The sequence below is a fragment of the Pipra filicauda genome, unplaced genomic scaffold (genome assembly GCF_003945595.2).
Source record: "Pipra filicauda isolate LSUMZ 115617 unplaced genomic scaffold, ASM394559v2 scaffold376_size704792_pilon, whole genome shotgun sequence".
NCBI classification, from domain to species: domain Eukaryota; kingdom Metazoa; phylum Chordata; class Aves; order Passeriformes; family Pipridae; genus Pipra; species Pipra filicauda.
In genome coordinates, this window is record NW_024104505.1 from 48,338 (window position 1) to 66,075 (window position 17,738).

The following is a 17,738-nucleotide window of genomic DNA, read 5'->3' on the forward strand; positions in this document are numbered from 1 at the left end:
CTCCTGCAGTCTCTGTACATCTCAACAGACAGGTCCTCTCACTGCTTGCACAATTCACTCTACACATGCATCCAAGAATGCAATTCCCTATATAAGCAGCAATGGTTCATAGTGTGTGGCCTCCACAAAGGGCCAACTTGACCTAAGGATGCAATTTTATTATCATCCTGTAACTGGTCAGCACTACCTGGATTTCTTCTCCCTACCATACATTTTTAGCACTTGTAATACAAACTTTGATGTGCAATTAATCACAGTTTAAAGCATCTATGGCTTTCAAGTATATGACTGCAAGGCATTGATTAGATTTCTTCATAATTGGAATTTACAGAGTCTGACAGCAAAAAGGGAAGCTTAATTTTCTCTAAGCCAGTCCCTAGATGCATGCCATTAAATGGGAACTGGTCCTTTTAGTCCTGGGTGTGATGTGACTGTCTGGGTCTCCAGCAGCTATCATAGCTCTAATAATAGAGTGTAACATCACCACACTTCACTCAAGTGCTGCTTTGTAAACACAACATGCAATATTTATTCATTTTTTTATACTTCAGCCTCCTTGTTACCACTTCACAGCCTATTAATAAATGTATCAGTTCTGATTCATTTTCTCCCAGCTTGGTGTTTGCAGATGACCTCGGGCTGCATATGAACACATACTAATTTGAGCAAGGCTCTCTGTGGCTTGCTTCCACTACAGAATAGTGTATTAACTCTTGGATTTTTACTGGCTGCAGAAGCTATGTGGGTCAGTAAGAGAGAAGAATTTCATTAACAGGCAAAAGAAGCAACCTTCCTTTGCCTTCTCTGTCCATCTGTTGTGCTGTGGCAGAAGACATGGCACAAGATGTGGGACCTTTTCATTGTTCCAGTCACACTGGGTATGAAGGTAACCCTGGCTGAGATTAAAGCAATACAGATAAAAGCCCAGTTCTTCGAAGAAATGACTGGCCTAGGGACTGTGTAGCTCTGAAGGTTTTCAAAAAGGTTTTCATTAAATCATTCAAACATGATACCCTATAATTCCTAAAAAAAACATAAACAAGTAGATATCAAAGAAAGGTGAAATATAAATATCCAGATCTCATGCAACTTTTAAAAAAATCATTCTTTTTATGTGTGTGAAACCTACCCTCTTCCAAGAAAATAAATGCATGGACTGAAACTCATTTAACCCAGGCCCACCCATACCATCTCTTTTTACTGGCTATGACACAACCTATTTGAAATGTTAGCCAATAAGATCTAAATTCATGAATTTGATTTATTTCCACTGAACCAAACATCCAATTAAATTCTCAAAATAACTATTGAGAGGCAGGTAGAAAACAAATAGAATGTGGCATTTCTTCACACAGTACATACTTTAGCTGTAAAACATTCTTGTCTAGGAAGTTGTAGATGGCAACAATTCTGTGAGTCTATATCAAAGGCCAAATTGATGGAAGAAATATTTTTCTAGAGCTTATAATCTTTTTGCCACAAATAGATGAAGGCAGTCAGCATTTTAGGGTGCATCCTCAGCTCTCTCGCCAGGTGGTATATATAGTTTACATGTGTTATTTCCAATAGAATGGTTAGAATAAAGGTTTTTACTAGGAATCAAACACATTTCCTGCATGTGGTTCTATTCACCTTTCATTTCCAGTATAAGAGTAGGGTCCACTGATGTACAAAGTCCTTTTAATTTTCAATATAATTTCAGAGCCCAACTGTGTTATTTTAAATCCAACTTACGGTACAATTTAAGCACAATTTAGTCAAACAGAACAAAATCTTGTGGTAACTAACTTCTTTATGTCTCATTGCTCAAGTTATCATTAGCATTCTTTTTCTAAAACACATTTGGCCTGACTGGTAAAACACTTTATAAATGTTTGGTAGGCAGCCGGTATATTTCCTCCACACTTCGCTAAATGTTTCCTGCTTTCAGATTAAACCAATTGCTAAAATATTACTCTGCACTTTGGAAGTCCTGACTCAGAACTGTAGCCAGAAAAGGTCTCTGTACACCTCATTCTTACAATTCGTTCAGCCTCGACCAACCCTCCATCTGGTCTATCTGAAGCCTTCATATCAGAATGTAATTTTGCCAAATGCCTGGGAGTAGGGAGTTACATCTTCCCAGGAGCAGCCAGGAATGAAACTGCAGTCAAGCTCTTCCTGGGCTGCCTCCTTGACCTAAGTGAGATGTTTGTCATGCTGAACTGGGATTCTCCACTTGTCAATGCAAATAGAGCCCAAAGATAATAGACAGCAGCAAATATATGGCCTTTACTATGCATTCCCTTTCTGAAAACTTGCAGATTTTTTGAGGCATGTCTGACTGTGACCATGCTACGTCCTGATCATTAATGCAAAAGGGAGTTTGCCATTCATTGGAGAGCAGGAATTTGGCTGGAGCTGTGCTGAAATGAATATGCCAAAAAGCATCACAAGCATTCTCTAGAAGTCTGGTGAAGATATGGTTAAATACCACAATTTTTATAGCCCACTGTACTGCACACTTAATTCAAAGCAGTTTTTGAGCTGCAGTTCAAATGTTCTTTTGGAAACCAAATGGCCCATCCCATGTCTCAAGTTAACACTAAATACCCTGTCTTGCCTAACTCCTCTAACTACATTCACCTGAAAGTTTGATCACTCCTTATTACAGCAGCAGAGGTAGATATATGAGTAGCTGGAGAATGAGGATTTCCAACTGATAAACTAGAGACCTAACAATTTTTCTCTCTGCTGCCCAAAACACAGCTCCTGAACCAAGCTGCAGAATGGAAGCTCCAGGCCAAAATGCTAAAGGAGCAAGAGACTGTCCTGCAGGCACAGGTGACGTAGGAGAGATTATTGCATGGTGTGCCTTTGTTTCCCAGTTTTTAACCCATGAGGCCCGTTCCAGGTAAAGTATCTAAACTACTTTCTGTGTATTCCTTCTACCCTCATTCTACATCCCATAAACTATTGCAAAGGAAACAGGTCATTTTCAAGCCAGCTGTAAGGTAATGCCCACAACTGCAGATCATACTGTGTCATGTGGCTGCTTAGTCTGTAGAAGAAAAGGCCCTGGGGAGACCTTTTTGCAACCTTTAGATATTTAAAAGAGGTTTATAAAGGTGGAGAGAGACTTTTTACCAGAGCATGTGGTGATAGGACAAGGGGTAACAGTTTTAAACTGAAAGAGGAGAGATTTATATTATATATGAGGAAAAAATTCTTTACTGTGAGGGTGGTGAGACACCTGAACAGGTTGCCCAGAGAATTTGTGGATATCCCATCCCTAGAAGTGTTGAAGGTCAGGCTGGATGGGGCTTGAAGCAACCTGGTCTAGTGGAAAGTGTCCCTTCCCAAGGCAGGAGGGTTGGACTAAATGATCTTTTAAGGTCCCTTCCGACCCTAATCATTCTATAGTTCACTGATTTATGAGTGTTTACAGTATTCAACCACAAAACAATGTATGTGCCTTGGCTTGATTATACACCATAACTACCCTTCAGGCAGGTTTATAATCCAGCAAAGCACTGGAGTACATGCATATCATGAAACATTTACCAAACTGAAGCTGATGTGCTCATGTGCTTTTCTGAACTAGAGTGTGAAGGCAGTGTTTTCATTAACTTTGGCAGGAATTCTGTCTACTAAGAGTTCATGCAAAGGGGTCGCTAGTTTTAATTGTAATTTGAAACTTTCAATAAAATAAAATTACTTGCCAAATTACACCAGGAGTCAGGCTGGAGTGAAAGGTAGTAAAACCAAGAAATAGGCAGTATATACTACACTTTGGGAGCAATGCAATAATCAACACTGAATAGTCGAGTGAGACCATGAATCAAGGAGTGAGAACACTGGATGATATCCTGGATTTTCACATCAAAAAGAGAGTATTGGTAGATTTTCCTACACTTAGAGAAAGAGTCATGTAGATTTATCTTCTTTGATAAATTTGTGAGAAAGATTAGCAGAAGCTTGAGAGGGATGGTGTCAGTCTTTCAGCCCCTCTTGCAGCTGCCAACCTCCTCATCATTAGGAAACCCTCTCCTAGCCCTTGCTCACTGTTAATTATACTGGTAAGTTGTTCCAGCTTTGACCTTGCAGATGGTCTAATTGCTACCTGTTGAGCAGTCAAGAAATGCTAGTGTTAAACTGATAACCTGGAAATGTGATAAGAGGGGTTTGGTTCTTCAACTGTTTTTTCAAGGGTTAAGATAAGCCAGTAGCACACGGAAGAACATATAAATTCCTGCTGACACGAGTTTGACAGGTTCTGCAATCAAACCTCAAATGCCTCCAGCTGAGTCTGTCCCAACTGCAAACCTGCTCCCAATTTTCTCAGGGTGGTTTTAATTAAACTTTTATGTTCAACCAGAAAAAGGTTTTTTTATGCAGGAAGACCTCTGTAGCCAGTTTAATGAAACTGAAGGTATTGATAAAAACTAGAATTTATTAAGCATACATTTGAAACAGTAAAATTGTTTTTAGAAAAAATCCAGTCAAACAAGTCTGCAAAGGCATTGAAAATACATGTGCCCCTTTCAGTTTTGTGTAGAGAAACTTAAGTGATTCATTTGCTGAAATGAAACATACAGTTGTATATGGCTCGAGTGTGAGGGCTCTGTCACACATCAACCTCCCTTTCAAATTACTGGGAATAATAACACTATTAGTATTATTTTTGTTACTTTTATTATTTCTAGAATGGTAACACTGAAAGGCCTCCCTCATGGACCAGATGCCATCATGTAAGGTCTTGTGCAAGTGCCAAATAGAAAGAGCATAAAGAGCTCCTTGATGCAAACAACACAAAACAATACATAGATGTTATGTCCCATCCCTGGAAGTGTTCCAGGCCAGGTTGGATGGGACTTTGAGCAACCTCGTCTAGTGAAACATGTCCCTGTCCACGCCAGGGATGGTCTTTAAGGTACCTTCCAACCCAAGTCGTCCTATGATTAGCAGAGGAACAGCTGCATGGAAATTATAAGACATTAGTCAGTGAGATAGGGAGAAGCCATAATATAACCCTCACAGAAATACCACTCCATTTTAGAGGAGGTGATGAGCACCCACTGCTTCCTTGAGCTGTAAGGAACCACAGACATCATCTTCATGCCAGCCTGTCTCTGGGTCACATAATGTGCCTGAGATGGCCAATTCTGGCACTCCGAATGGTGACAGGAATCTGGCACCAGCTGAGGGTTACACCCAAACTGTGGTCGTGCTTCCCAGGATGCTGCACGCTCTCCCCAGGTATGATGCTTAGGCAGATTATTTTAGCTTCATGCATTGAAACAAAATAAGATAGATGACAGCTGAGATCTTTAATTTTTGGTTGCCAGCATAGTGCAACCACTAGGCTACGGCAACCAAGAAGAACATAACAAGGCCAAAGGGGTGTCCTTGTAAGAAGCACCCTCTCAGTATTGCAGCGCTGAGGTGCCCCCACTCTCCAAGGCCCTGCACTGGCAGCAGCTCTACCTCTGCTCTCCTTGCCCACACAGTCAGGGCACTGGATGGGCAGTGGGCAGCAGCAGGGGGGTCCTTGTCTCCCTGACCTAGGAGCACAAGCTTGTGCTCCTAGGTAGGGACAGCTCTCACAGCCTGTTCCCAGACACCGTGAAAACATTCATTCATTACTCAATTTTAAGTTGCAGAAACTGTTCTTGGTGCTATGGTGCTGCCTAGGGCCCCAGCTGAGGTCAGAGCTTGCCCTGTTCAAACATGAAAGGTTTTTAATTTAATTAAACAAAAATTGTAAGAGAAAAGCAATGACAGAATTGAGGTGAGCTTTTTTTAAGGCAATGGGTCTGGGCTAAGAGCCTCAGTTTGCTGACTCCCACCCCTGCTCCCTCACCTGGCTTTGAGATGCTCAGGCATTTCCTCTTAGAGCTATGACATCTATTCCAAATGTCTTACTTGATATCAGTGTCCCACTTAGGCTGTGGCACTTGGCCTGCTGAAACAAATCCCTCTGAGTTTTTGTTTGTGCCTAGGTCACAACTCTGGATACAGCTTTCTATAAATACACACGAGCTTCATGTCAGCTAGCTCTGATACTGGCACCACAGAGAACTCTGTACAGATTAACCTCCCATGTCTTCGCTCACCTTGGCGGGGAAGGGCTGCAGCCAGTGCTGTGTTCACAGCCACTGGGGCCATAACTACCTAGGTTAAACTTAGCTGGAACACATCCACAGTACAGTGCATTTATGGCTGTGACAAGGGGCATCATAACAACTAGTTTAAATGAGTATAATACATAATATAACCATACCTGATTTCAAAATCAGAATTAAACATGCTCCACCACTAGCAACGTTTTCTAAATCTTCTTTTCCTCAGTAATTGCACAGTAGTATCAGGGGAGGGGATGAGTTGACCGGCACCACACAAAAAGAAAGCTCCTAGCTAATCATTTAGCCAGCTCCCTGACAGTGTGGAGAGGGCAGCCAGCCTCCACTCAGACGTGAGAATACTGCAGGCTGTTCTTGACCCTCCCATTGCCCTGCACCTACCCTGCCTCAGCCACCACATGTTATGTCAATCACTTTTTCTAAGAGCTGTCAGGCTGGACAGATGAAATGTCTGATCACCTAAACACTATTGGGGATGCTTTGGCACTAGAAGGAAGTGAATAAGCTGGAGCTGGTCTTCCTTTCCAGAGGACAAAAAAACAAAGAAACAAACACAAAAACCCCCCAAAAAATCCCACACCAGAAAAAGTGAAAAATGAGAAAATCATACAGAAAAACTAACTTCAGATCTTTAGAACTCCCTAATGATTTTAGATATAAAAAAATAGGTATTACTGACAAAATACAGCTACTGGTGAATTTTCACATGGCTGCCAGGTATACACTGACAGTACAATATGGAGCCCTAGTAGTCTGAAATGCTGGCACATTGCAACAGACCTTTCTTCTGCTCTGCTTCGTGAAGTGAAACCGGCAGAAAAGGCCAGCTGGAGATCACTTCTGCTTTTGCTGGCCTTGCCCACAGCTGCAGTCCACATGCAGGCTACAAAACAGAGCTGACAAGGTACCCTCAGCTTGCTCAAGCCATGGTACAGGGATGCATCTTGAAGTAATACAGTGCAGAATCACAGTGCTGTGAAAGTGAAGGGTGGGCTTTGCTTAGTGGTGGGGTGAGCAACGACACTCCTCTTCAACAGGGGAGTCCAGTGAAGCACATCGAGCACTGCCTTTGCAGCTCCAGGCCACAGTCTGAGCCACCAGGCAGAATGATGGAAGAGGGGAAACTGTGGTTGCAGCCTGATGTGGGGATGCCTCTCCCCCAGCTCACTTGGACATCAGAAGCAGCATAGCCAGGGTAGCACTCAGCTCCTAGCCTGGCTGGGGGAGTAATCCATAAGGCAGGTGAACAGCTGGGCAGCCAAGTGGTACTGAGCTCCTCTGCTAAGGTCCATCAGGGCTTATACCCTTGGGTTAAAGCAGAGGTTTGGTGATGTCTGCGTGGTGAAGTAAGACTTAGAGCTTAGGCACAGCTCATTATCACGGTGGCTCTCACCTTGAGTGAATCCTGTTGCATGGTCCTGCACAGAATCAGTGGTTGGACCAGCTCAGCTTAGTTCGTGTCCATGGAGATGGGTCGGGATCAAACCAAGGGAAACGTTTCAGAAGTCTCTATATCTAGGGAATTATTTTGCTTCTGGATACCCTGTGTAGAAACACCATAGCTGGAACATTCAGGAGAATAGGGCATCCACAATTCCCAGGTCTTTTAAAAATCACTTGCCTGGGTCTTTCTATTCTTACTCAATGTACCTTTCTGCAATAATGGAATCATAATAGTTTGCAACCTTAAAAAGATGTGTAGAGTTTCTGTTTCCTGATGTTTGTGCTTCATATTCTCCAAACAAGCTAATTTCAATGTCCAAATGCAAAATTTATTTTATTATCTTCTACCAAAGTAGAAGTTCACTGTCCTGGAGATTCTGAAATTAATATTTTTTTTTTCTGTTAATGCAGATCACTCTCTATTCTGAAAGGTTTGAAGAATTTCAGAAAACATTGACCAAAAGCAATGAAGTGTTTGCCACATTCAAACAAGAGATGGAAAAAGTGAGTAGTAACTCATGCCTGAAATTTGTAATTGATACTTTCCCTTTATATTTCTCACTGTAATAATTGTACCTGAGATGGGACTATTTCTTCACATTTTGAAGAAAAATCTCATCAACATTCAAATAAGATTTGGGACACACTCAGCCACAACTGACAGCAGCTTAGATTTCAGCTCTGCAAGCTGAACATTTAATTTTCCCTTTCAGCTAAAGCCAAGATTTCCTGTAAGAATAAACACTTTACCTAAAATCTAATATGGTAGTTGGGTACAGATCCCTAAGAGATACCAGAGGGGCAGTTTGGAGCCATGTTTGTCAGACCATGTCTCCAGGAGTGCTCAGAAGCTTCTGGGTGACTGACACTGGTACAGAGAGCTTGACATAGGCTACACATCTTTCCACTGGAGTGCCTAGGCAGAGCTGAAGCCCACCAACACCTTTTCACTGTGTGGAAACAGCCCACGCAGACTGTTTCCTTGTAGCTGGGGTTATGAATTCCTGTAGTGAAACACACCAACATGCTATACCTGCTTTCATAATAAACACTCTGCCACCAGGGCTCAAAATCCTCATGCCCTGATCCAAGCAGTCTCTAATGATTCTTCACAGAGAGTTCAGTCAGAAAACCAAAGGGGAAAATGGGGCTATTTAGCTAGTGGTGTGTTTTGGAGGTAGTATAGAGGTGACTAATCCAGGGGGAATGCCCTTGGCATTGATGGCTCAGAAGATGCCAGTCCTTCTTTACCTTCCTAGCAATCTAACACTGGTCTGGTAAAGAGACAAATGATTCCTCCACTTCTTTGCCTTTTGTTTTTGTGATAGTTTGTATGCTGGAAGATAGCTATAATCAATTGGTCCTATTTTAGGACTACAGACTAGAGGCTGAAAGTTATATGGCAGCTACTTAAAATGAAATCCATCCCTTAACATAAATTATTACCTAGCATGGACACTACAGCTGCTGGTAGCAGAGTTATGAGTACAGCCAAAGACTCGAATAAAGGGGCTGCCCTATTTTCATCTGCAGCATGAAATTTCTGTTGTGATTCAGCTTTTCTTCCTGCTTCTATAGATGACAAAGAAAATGAAGAAGTTGGAAAAGGATACTGCTACATGGAAATCCAGGTTTGAGAACTGTAACAGAGCATTACTGGACATGATTGAAGAGGTGAGCAGTCTTTCTGGTCTTAAGATGCGTCTTTTCCCCCACATAAAGCTTTAACTAGGAGATAGGATAACCTGACACCGCCAAAAGTCAGTGAAAATTTTATTTTTGAATCTAAGGGTCTTTTTTTAAAGCTACCTTGATAATTAGATGTCTTTTGAGAAAAAGACAATCCCAGCTGCTAGGGCTTTTAGATTGTGCAGACATTCACTACATCCATGAGAAACTGAATTATATAACTGTGAATTTTAAGTGCTCTAAAAATGGGTAATTGTTAATGCTCTCCCAGAAAGGCCAACTGGCATTAGTTGACTTCATACTACTTTCCTTCTGCATAAGAGCATCCATCCAGATAATTAATGTGTTCTAGATAATGAACTTTAAATTCACACCTTTCATTAACTTCCTGTTTAGGCAAACTCCAAGAGTACAAAGCAAGTACTGAGTCTCACCATGGTTTTAAACATGTTGTCCCAGGGGCATTGCAAAGGAAGTTCATAAGCACATTGGAACTCATTCAAATAAGATAAGAGACTGCCTGAAGTTTCACCCCAAACATATGCTGAACTTGGACCAGGTCTTTCTGGTTAGCTTTGTAGCTCTGTGCTTTTGCTGTTTCTATTTTTATGGGTTTATGTATCTCTTGTTTCCTCACTGGGTGTAAAAGCAGAAAATGTTCCAATTCAGGCTGCTCTCACAGGACCCAGAAGCAAAACAAACAAAAAGTAGAATGCAGCTTGTTTTCCTCCAAAATTCACACCCACACCAACCAAAAGTCCAGGTAGACTTTTGGATGCTTATCTGTATAGACATCCAGTTTTTCCACCTCTACAGATCATCAACAGGTATTCCTGCAAATATTTTTGAGTGAAATTGATCTGAATATGTATGGAGAATGCTAATACATTGTAGTAACAGGGATGAATTTCCTCTTGAATCTTTGATCCAAAAGACCATAGTTATTGTAGAGCAGTTGGTGAAAGCCAGCCACCTGGCAGCATCCTGTGAAGGCTGCTTAGGTCTCAAATTGTTTCCTAATTGCCAGTTCTACTAATGAACCCTTGTCTGATGTCTTTGACTACAGAAAGCCATGAGGTCCAAGGAATACGAGTGCTTTGTGTTGAAAATCCAGAGACTAGAGAACCTTTGCCGTGCTCTGCAGGAAGAGAGGAATGAATTGTACAAAAAAATAAAGCAAGCACAATATCCAGAAGAGGTGAATGGAAATGGCATCTTAGAAGAAGAAGAAGAAGAAGAAGAAGAAGAAGATGCTGACACAAGCCCTTCCCCCTCTGAGCAGGCGAGCACTGAGCTGCATGCAAGTGACAAGAGAATGCTGAAGGAGCTGGCTGAAGGTTTCAGTGTGTCCCACAAGGCAGAGGAGTCCCTCCCAAGCAACAGCAGCAATCCAGAGACCTGTGACACTCAAACGTGTAATGCTGCCCCGGAGCCAGAACTCCCCACTCCTCTCACCCCACAGTCAGAGTCTGGGAAACACTGTGAGCAGCCCAGCACAAGCACACCAATATCCACTGAGCACGTGCCAGCACCCACTGAAAGTATGACAACACCCACTGGGAACATGCCAAAGCCCACCAAAAGCATGCCCGCACTTCCAGGAAGGGTGCCAATGCCCACAGAAAGTGTGCCAATACCTCCCAAGAGTGTGCCAGTATCCACTGGGAATATGCCAAAACCCATTGAAAGCATGCCAGCAAGCCCCGAAAACATGCCAACACCCACACAAAACATGCCCCCTCCCCTTGGGAATATGTCAGTACCCATGGAATGTCCACCAAAAGCTACAGAATGTGTGGATGACCCAGCAGATAGATCTGTCCAAGGTCAGTTCGCTGAGCAAAGAGGGGACGCAGACATGGAAGCAGTGGATTGAAGACACTGGTGTGTCCAGGCTTGTCTTCTGCAAACCAGAGCTCTGCTTTGTCCTCTAAATGGATACCTTTTTTTTTTAAAGAAACAAAAATGTGGATGATAAAACACACTCACATATCTGAAGGCAAATGTAATGCACTTCTCTTTGCTACCACTATCCAGTAATAATGAGTCTGCAAATTTTGCAATCCTTCATCTGCTTGAAGTATAATATTTTCTTAATGACAGGAAAATACAATAAAATCACAGGATCTTTTTTTTCCCAGGCATGATGAGTCATCTCATTCAGCAATATAATTTTAAAGTGTTGCAGTTTCATGTTTCAAAACCTATGGCAATTCACATACATATATTTAAAGACTCATAATTAATTCTATCTATTTGTTTTGACATTGCATAAAAGATGGCCTACTTGGACATACAGTTATTTTAATAAATGAGCTGAAAGGAATCTGTAATTACAAAGTAAAATAGTGAAATGATCAAGGTGGTCAGCCATATCCAAGGAGTAGTGCAACAACCAAAGGTGAATTTTTGTAAGAGGAAATGACCGATCAGCACTGTGGCCTAAACACCCACCAGCTTTCAGCTTTACCTTCCATTGGTCTTTTCTGCTCAGTGTTCTAAAAGAGGTTTTGTTTTCCACAGAACTACAGGGAAGAGGAGAAGATCTTTTCTAGATTCCCATAAAATAACTAAAAACAACTGAAAAGAAACTTCCAAACTGATGCAATTCCTAAGGTAGGGGTCACAACCCCCTTTCTGCATCCAACAGAAAACTGCTACTTTGTCATACTGTTTGGGATCATGAGCCCAACAGTGGGGATCATGGCTGTTTCCAGCTCACAAATGAGGTCAGAAGTTGGCTGCAGATCCCAGTTTCTAGGCAAGGAGCAGAAAGCAGACTGGAAGACACCAAGATGTATTCCAGAGGAAAACCCTGAGATCATGCTTCTGAATGGTGGCATCTCTCCCAGTTACAGCCACATGAACCTATTCACCACAGCTTCCTCCTGGCCCTGCTGCATGTGCTGATGCTCCTAGGAGAAGGGCAAGGACGCTCACTTGTCACCCTGTTCATTGGAGCAGAGCACAAGTAAATAGCCCAGAAGCAAATAGGTATCAGGAAAGCAGGAATCCTTTTCACAGACACTCCCAGGCACTGGCTACATTCTTATCCCCTCTCTTGTCTAACCGGCTCTTCCTGCATGCCTGCCAACACACCACTGCTTATTAATGTAGCCACCTTGTCAGAAACTGGTTGATTCTAGTGCCAAGAACAGAGATGAGGAAGGAAGGAGAAAAGAGAGGGTACCAACCCAGACAGCTGTACATGGTCTCAAGCAAAGAAAGTAAGAAGGCTTTTTGGAAGAAAGTTGAAAAATCCTGTTGGCACATTCCTTGTTTCTCATCTCCTTCTTCTGAATTCAATCTAGGCCTTTCAGAGTCTGAGTTGGACAGCTTAAGAATTTGAAAAGGGCAATTAAACAAGATGTTCAGAGGCCGGAAAGGGAAATGTTGCAATCAAAGAAACTTATGTTTATAGACAAAACCCAAAAAGACCCTGAAGACAAAGTGACTCATTCAAGCCAACGTTGACATACGGGTGAACCGAGAGGAAAGATGTCATCATTGGCAGACCATGGGAAATAGTGGCCACAGAGCCCTTCTAGCATGCCACCCTCCAAGAGTGGGGTTTGAATCTTTGCTTACTGCCAACATGATCCACACCTTGGCTCAGTATGTCTGTCTCTGCACTGCCTGGCCCAGCCTTTTCGAGAGCTAACTCTTGGAGTATACCGAGCACGAGTTGCAATAGCCTGTTTGGATATGGCCTTACGAGCAGCTATTATGGCTACACTTTTCAATTGTGGATGCCTTATGTTAGATAACAAGACCTACAGGATTTATTTCAGGTCTTTAATCACCTGAAAGTAGATCATTCAAGTCTTAGTTACCTTAAGCTCCTTTTATAAGCAGTGGAGAAGAAAAGGAATCTTTCGAGGACAAGATATTTCACAGTAATATTGGCATCCAAGACAGAAGGAATTACTTTCTCTCTGAAGATGCCATGTCTCTTCAGACTGTAGAGCCAGTTTAAGACAACTAGCTTAAATTTAATATGTCTGTGATTAGGTGTTTAAATTAGGCAACATGAATTCCATCAAATGTTCATATTCAAGACACTAAGTGAATGGCCATCTCTGAAAACCAAGCCAGTTATGTGCCTGTGAAAATGTTAACCTATAACAAATCCTTGTCCTAAGATAAAAAGTTATACTCATCCAATATACTTTTTTTAGTTTCCATTGACTTAAGTCTGTAGAAATATAGTTTCCATTACAAGTACAAGTTTTGTTTGTTGTTAGGGTGACTTTTAAAATTAATGCAATTTATATACTTGTTGATGTTTTGGGGTTTTTTTCATTCTTGATTTTGTTTGATTCTGCTGCCATTTTAGTAATTACCTGCATGAAACCAACTTTTTTTTCTTTAAATAGGTCCTTCTTTTTCTTCAAATAGCCTTCAGTTGTTGAAGTTTTCTTATACATTCAAATATTCAATTCAACTTTAAGTTGGCCTTGCAACTTTAAGTTGGTTCCATTTTACACAATCATGGTCACATCTTTAATTATGTAATTGTTGCTTTATACCTTCCAACTTCAGCGAGCAGGGAGACAAGGATCCTGCAGATAAAAACTTCCTACATAGTTATGATTTATTCTTACGGCATCATTCCTCCTGAATAATTACACAGCCTTCTGGGAAAATCACTCCCACTCCATTCCGCCTTCCTCATTTTTGCCCTTGTCATTCTAAAACTAGAGTCACATACTTGTAATTCCTATTACTGTGTGAGTTTCTACCCACATACCTGTTGCCTCTCTTCTTTAATACCATGTACCAACTGCATTTTATCCCTGCAGTTTCCTCCTCATTCTCAGCGTGTACACGTAACACTGAAAGCACAGGAGAGTGACCCTCCCAGCTGTTTGTTTCAGGATTTGGCTTCATGTGTTTGCAAGACGGGAGAAACAAATTGTAGGGAAAATGCTGGCTGATTCGAGGCTGCACAGAGTATTTAGAGTCAAACTATGGGGATGGTTTATGTGTAAACTCATGGTCTATAGAGGCTGGAGACTCTCAGTAGAGGTGGAAAATCTATACAATTTAACCAAGCACCTGTTCATTGCATCAGACTGGAAGATTAAACCACCATCACAGGTTTCTGTGTGCTAACCTACTTTCTCTCAAAACACAGAAACCCATGACACTTCTGTGGTCATTTGGAGGCAGTAAGTAGCAGTGAGACGTGTCTTCCCAGTGTTCATCGCTATCATTACCTGTCATTATCCTACTGATACTGCCAGTCTCATCAGTCCTGGTATGTTCTGTGGTTGCCTCCTTCAGTCTTGCTTTTATTTCACTAAGTTGTTCCCATACCACCAGGCACAGATTTGGGGGTGAGGAAAGGTGATGATGGTAGCTATTTCTTCCTTACTAAACCCAGCCATTGCTGCACTGCTTCCAAATCAGCAACAGTCTTTATTTGAAAAAGTTGCAAGGAAAGAACAAAAATATTTTCCCTTTCTGTATATCTAACCTTTTGTTGCCTCAAAAATCTGACAGGTCCCCTGCTGAACATGTAAAATACATCTTTCAATAATCAAGAGTTTTTACATATATGAGAAAATTTTCTTGATGACTGCTAAAATCACATTCATGACACTAACATGACACCTCTCACCTAATTTCTGATCCTGAGGCAGACTACAGAACTGATAAATCCAGTTGATGAGAGATTAGTAAGAAACAGATGATCTGTTTCAGTTTAACTTTTCCCACAAAACTGAAGTAGATATAGGCATGGAATATACAGTCCAGATGACAGAACTGCAGCAATATTGCAAATGACCCAGAACAGGGACATATGGTAAAATACAGTGAAACTTTCATTCTAAGCTTCACTATTAATGCCATCTTTAAATTCACTTCGTCAATCACATTGCAATCAACTGCATATGTAGTTTCATGCTCAGATTCACACCGCCTCTCTCTTTGCAATGAACATCATTGCACTCATCAGTATTGAATTTAGACTTTTCTTCTTACTTGATCAGGAAACAGCAGCAGGACTTGTTCTTCATCTGGGCCCACACACTACCCCTGTGTTGCCATTCATGCCAACATCCACCCATGACCTTTGCTGAGACAAGGGGGAAGCACCAGGGACAGAGATAACCCTTCCCTCCAGGCAGCCTGCCCAGCAACACAGCACACACCAGTTGGATGAGAGTCAGGAGGACAGGAAGGGCAGACACAGAGAAAGGGTGTTTGTGCACTGGTGGTCTCCCCTACCCCTGAATTTTTTGCACTCACATCATTACTGCTGTGCAATGCTGTTTTTTCTGCTTGGAAAATACTTATCACACCCCTGTCAAAGATGCAGGAGGAGACGATGATCGTGGCTGTGGGAGGATAGCGCTGGGCCAGTGCTCAAATCCCAGGGAAACCCAGAAATGCCAACATGCAAAGCCCCCACTGGCTCAGAGCTTCACATGGCTGACAGCTCAGGCCACCCTGCAGCCTGGCCGCTTATCACACTTGACCCCACACAGCAGGTCAAGTGGTAATTGCTTGTGGGCTGCAGATGGCTGCACAAACCATAGGTCAGCTCCATCTCCACAGGCATAGTGAGGGGCAGTGGAGGGCCTTACATTTTGGTCCTGACTTTGAGAGAGGAGTGTCAAAGAAGATGCCAGGACATCCATCATTTGTGAGCAAAGTAGCTTCCACATTCCTTCTGATATTTAGAGATATTCTGAAAGAAAGGGCATACAAAAAGCCAAAAGAGGTGATAGTTCAGAAATAAGGCCAGAATAATGTACTTTACTATATCTACATCACATGTATATGAACAAGAGTCTAAAGGGAATGCTCTTTGCTCTTTGCTCCTACTCAAGGGAGCCATATGATGTAAGCTTGCCCAGACAGAGCAGCTGAACTCCTGTATCCAGGCTAGGGAAGTTCTGGATTTACCCTGAGGATGCCACAAAGGGATGCATGTACACCCATTCATGTTGCCTCATGAGGTATGTGCTCTTTGTCCTATAGGATGTCACCATAAAGAGGGAACAACCGTGTCATCCTCCTTCCCTGTCACAACTACTTGCAGCCCTGTCTTGAAAATTGGAAAAAGCTTTACATTTCACTGTATTTGGATACTAGTTTTTTTTTTCTTTATGCATCTCTGATTTGAGATTGCTTTCCCTGTTTATCCCATTGAAAGTATTTTTATGCCTAGAAGAAAAAAAAGGTAGAGGCTTTAGTGCAAGTCTGTCTCTGACAAAGTTAGTAGGCTTCAGCTATGAGGTGCAGATAAAATACTTGCAATACAGATTGAGAGAAAAGCAGCCTTAGAAAAACACTCTATGCTTAGCACAAAAAAAGGATTCTAAGGTTGTACTAAGATGTTGCACCTTGTGGCCATGAGCCACAGAAGAGATGAAGAAAATATGTTCACGGATCAAGAAAGTAAGTTCTATACTACTAGAATAGTAGAATAATTTTTTTCTTTCTTCTTTTCTTTTTTTTTTTTTTTGCAAGGGGGGAGAAAAAAGAAAAAAGGGGGAAAAAAGGGATGTTCAGCGTTAAGGAATGACTTATGACCTCACTTTGGGCTGAGGGCCACCTGCTCTGGGCTGTGATGCAACAGCAATACACTGCAGAAATACAGACAGTTAGAGTTAGGGCAGAGGTTTTCACTAGGTATAAATCGTAAGAGGAGAATCCATCCAGAAACTGGTAACAGAAAGAAACCTTCCAATTATGAGTTTATTCCATAATTGGGGTGGGGGTTTTTTTGTATCTTGCCCTGATAATTCTGGTACTGCCACAGCAGAAAATTAAGTTCCAATTATCTGCAGGTGTAAATCAGAGGAGCTTCTTTGGAGCCAGCTGAGCTCCACACATTGACTCCAGCAAGAATCCCATCCAAAGGGACTGAATTACTGGACCATTAGCCAGTCCTCTCTTCCTGTGAAGCAAACATTTTACCCAGAAAATACTTCAAGGGCCCTGATAGAGACAGAATGGATTTACTCAATTAGAATTTAGCCAACACATTGCATTTATTGAAGTTACTTTTAGAAAAAGTGCTAAAAAAGCAATTTTTATTGATCACAAGGGGCCACACCCTCCATGTTGCAGCTCTTCCAAACACCCAGCGCTGCAGTGCTCCAGCTCACATTCTCTCCTCAAAAAGGATGAAAGGCAGACTACCATCTCACCTATGAAGACAGGCTGAGACAGCTGGGGTTGTTCAGCCTGAAGAAAAGACTCCCAGGGGACCTTGTACCAGCCTTCCAGTACATAAAGGGGGCTTATAATAAAGATGGAGAGAGACTTTTCATAAGGATGTGTACTCTTAGTACAAGGGGCAACAGTTTTGTACTGACAGAGAGTAGGTTTAGACAAGATATGAAGAAGAAATTCTTTACTGTGAGGATGGTGAGGCACTGAACAGGTTGCCCAGGGAAGCTGTGGATGCCCCATCCCTGAAAGTGTTCGAGGCCAGGCTGGATGGAGCTCTGAGCAACCTGGTCAAGT

At 42.0% G+C, this 17,738-nt stretch overlaps 1 protein-coding gene across 1 annotated transcript in view; it reads left to right on the forward strand.

The window, feature by feature from the left end:
• Positions 1 to 11,370, forward strand: part of TXLNB (taxilin beta) — a 28,562-nt gene extending 17,192 nt beyond the window's left edge. The window contains exons 6-9 of the mRNA XM_027721295.2: positions 2,749 to 2,823; positions 7,977 to 8,069; positions 9,144 to 9,239; positions 10,321 to 11,370. Coding sequence (XP_027577096.1) covers positions 2,749 to 2,823; positions 7,977 to 8,069; positions 9,144 to 9,239; positions 10,321 to 11,130 — 1,074 coding nt within the window. The 3' untranslated portion in view covers positions 11,131 to 11,370. The remainder of the gene's footprint in view (positions 1 to 2,748; positions 2,824 to 7,976; positions 8,070 to 9,143; positions 9,240 to 10,320) is intronic.
• The last annotated feature ends 6,368 nt before the right edge of the window (positions 11,371 to 17,738 follow it).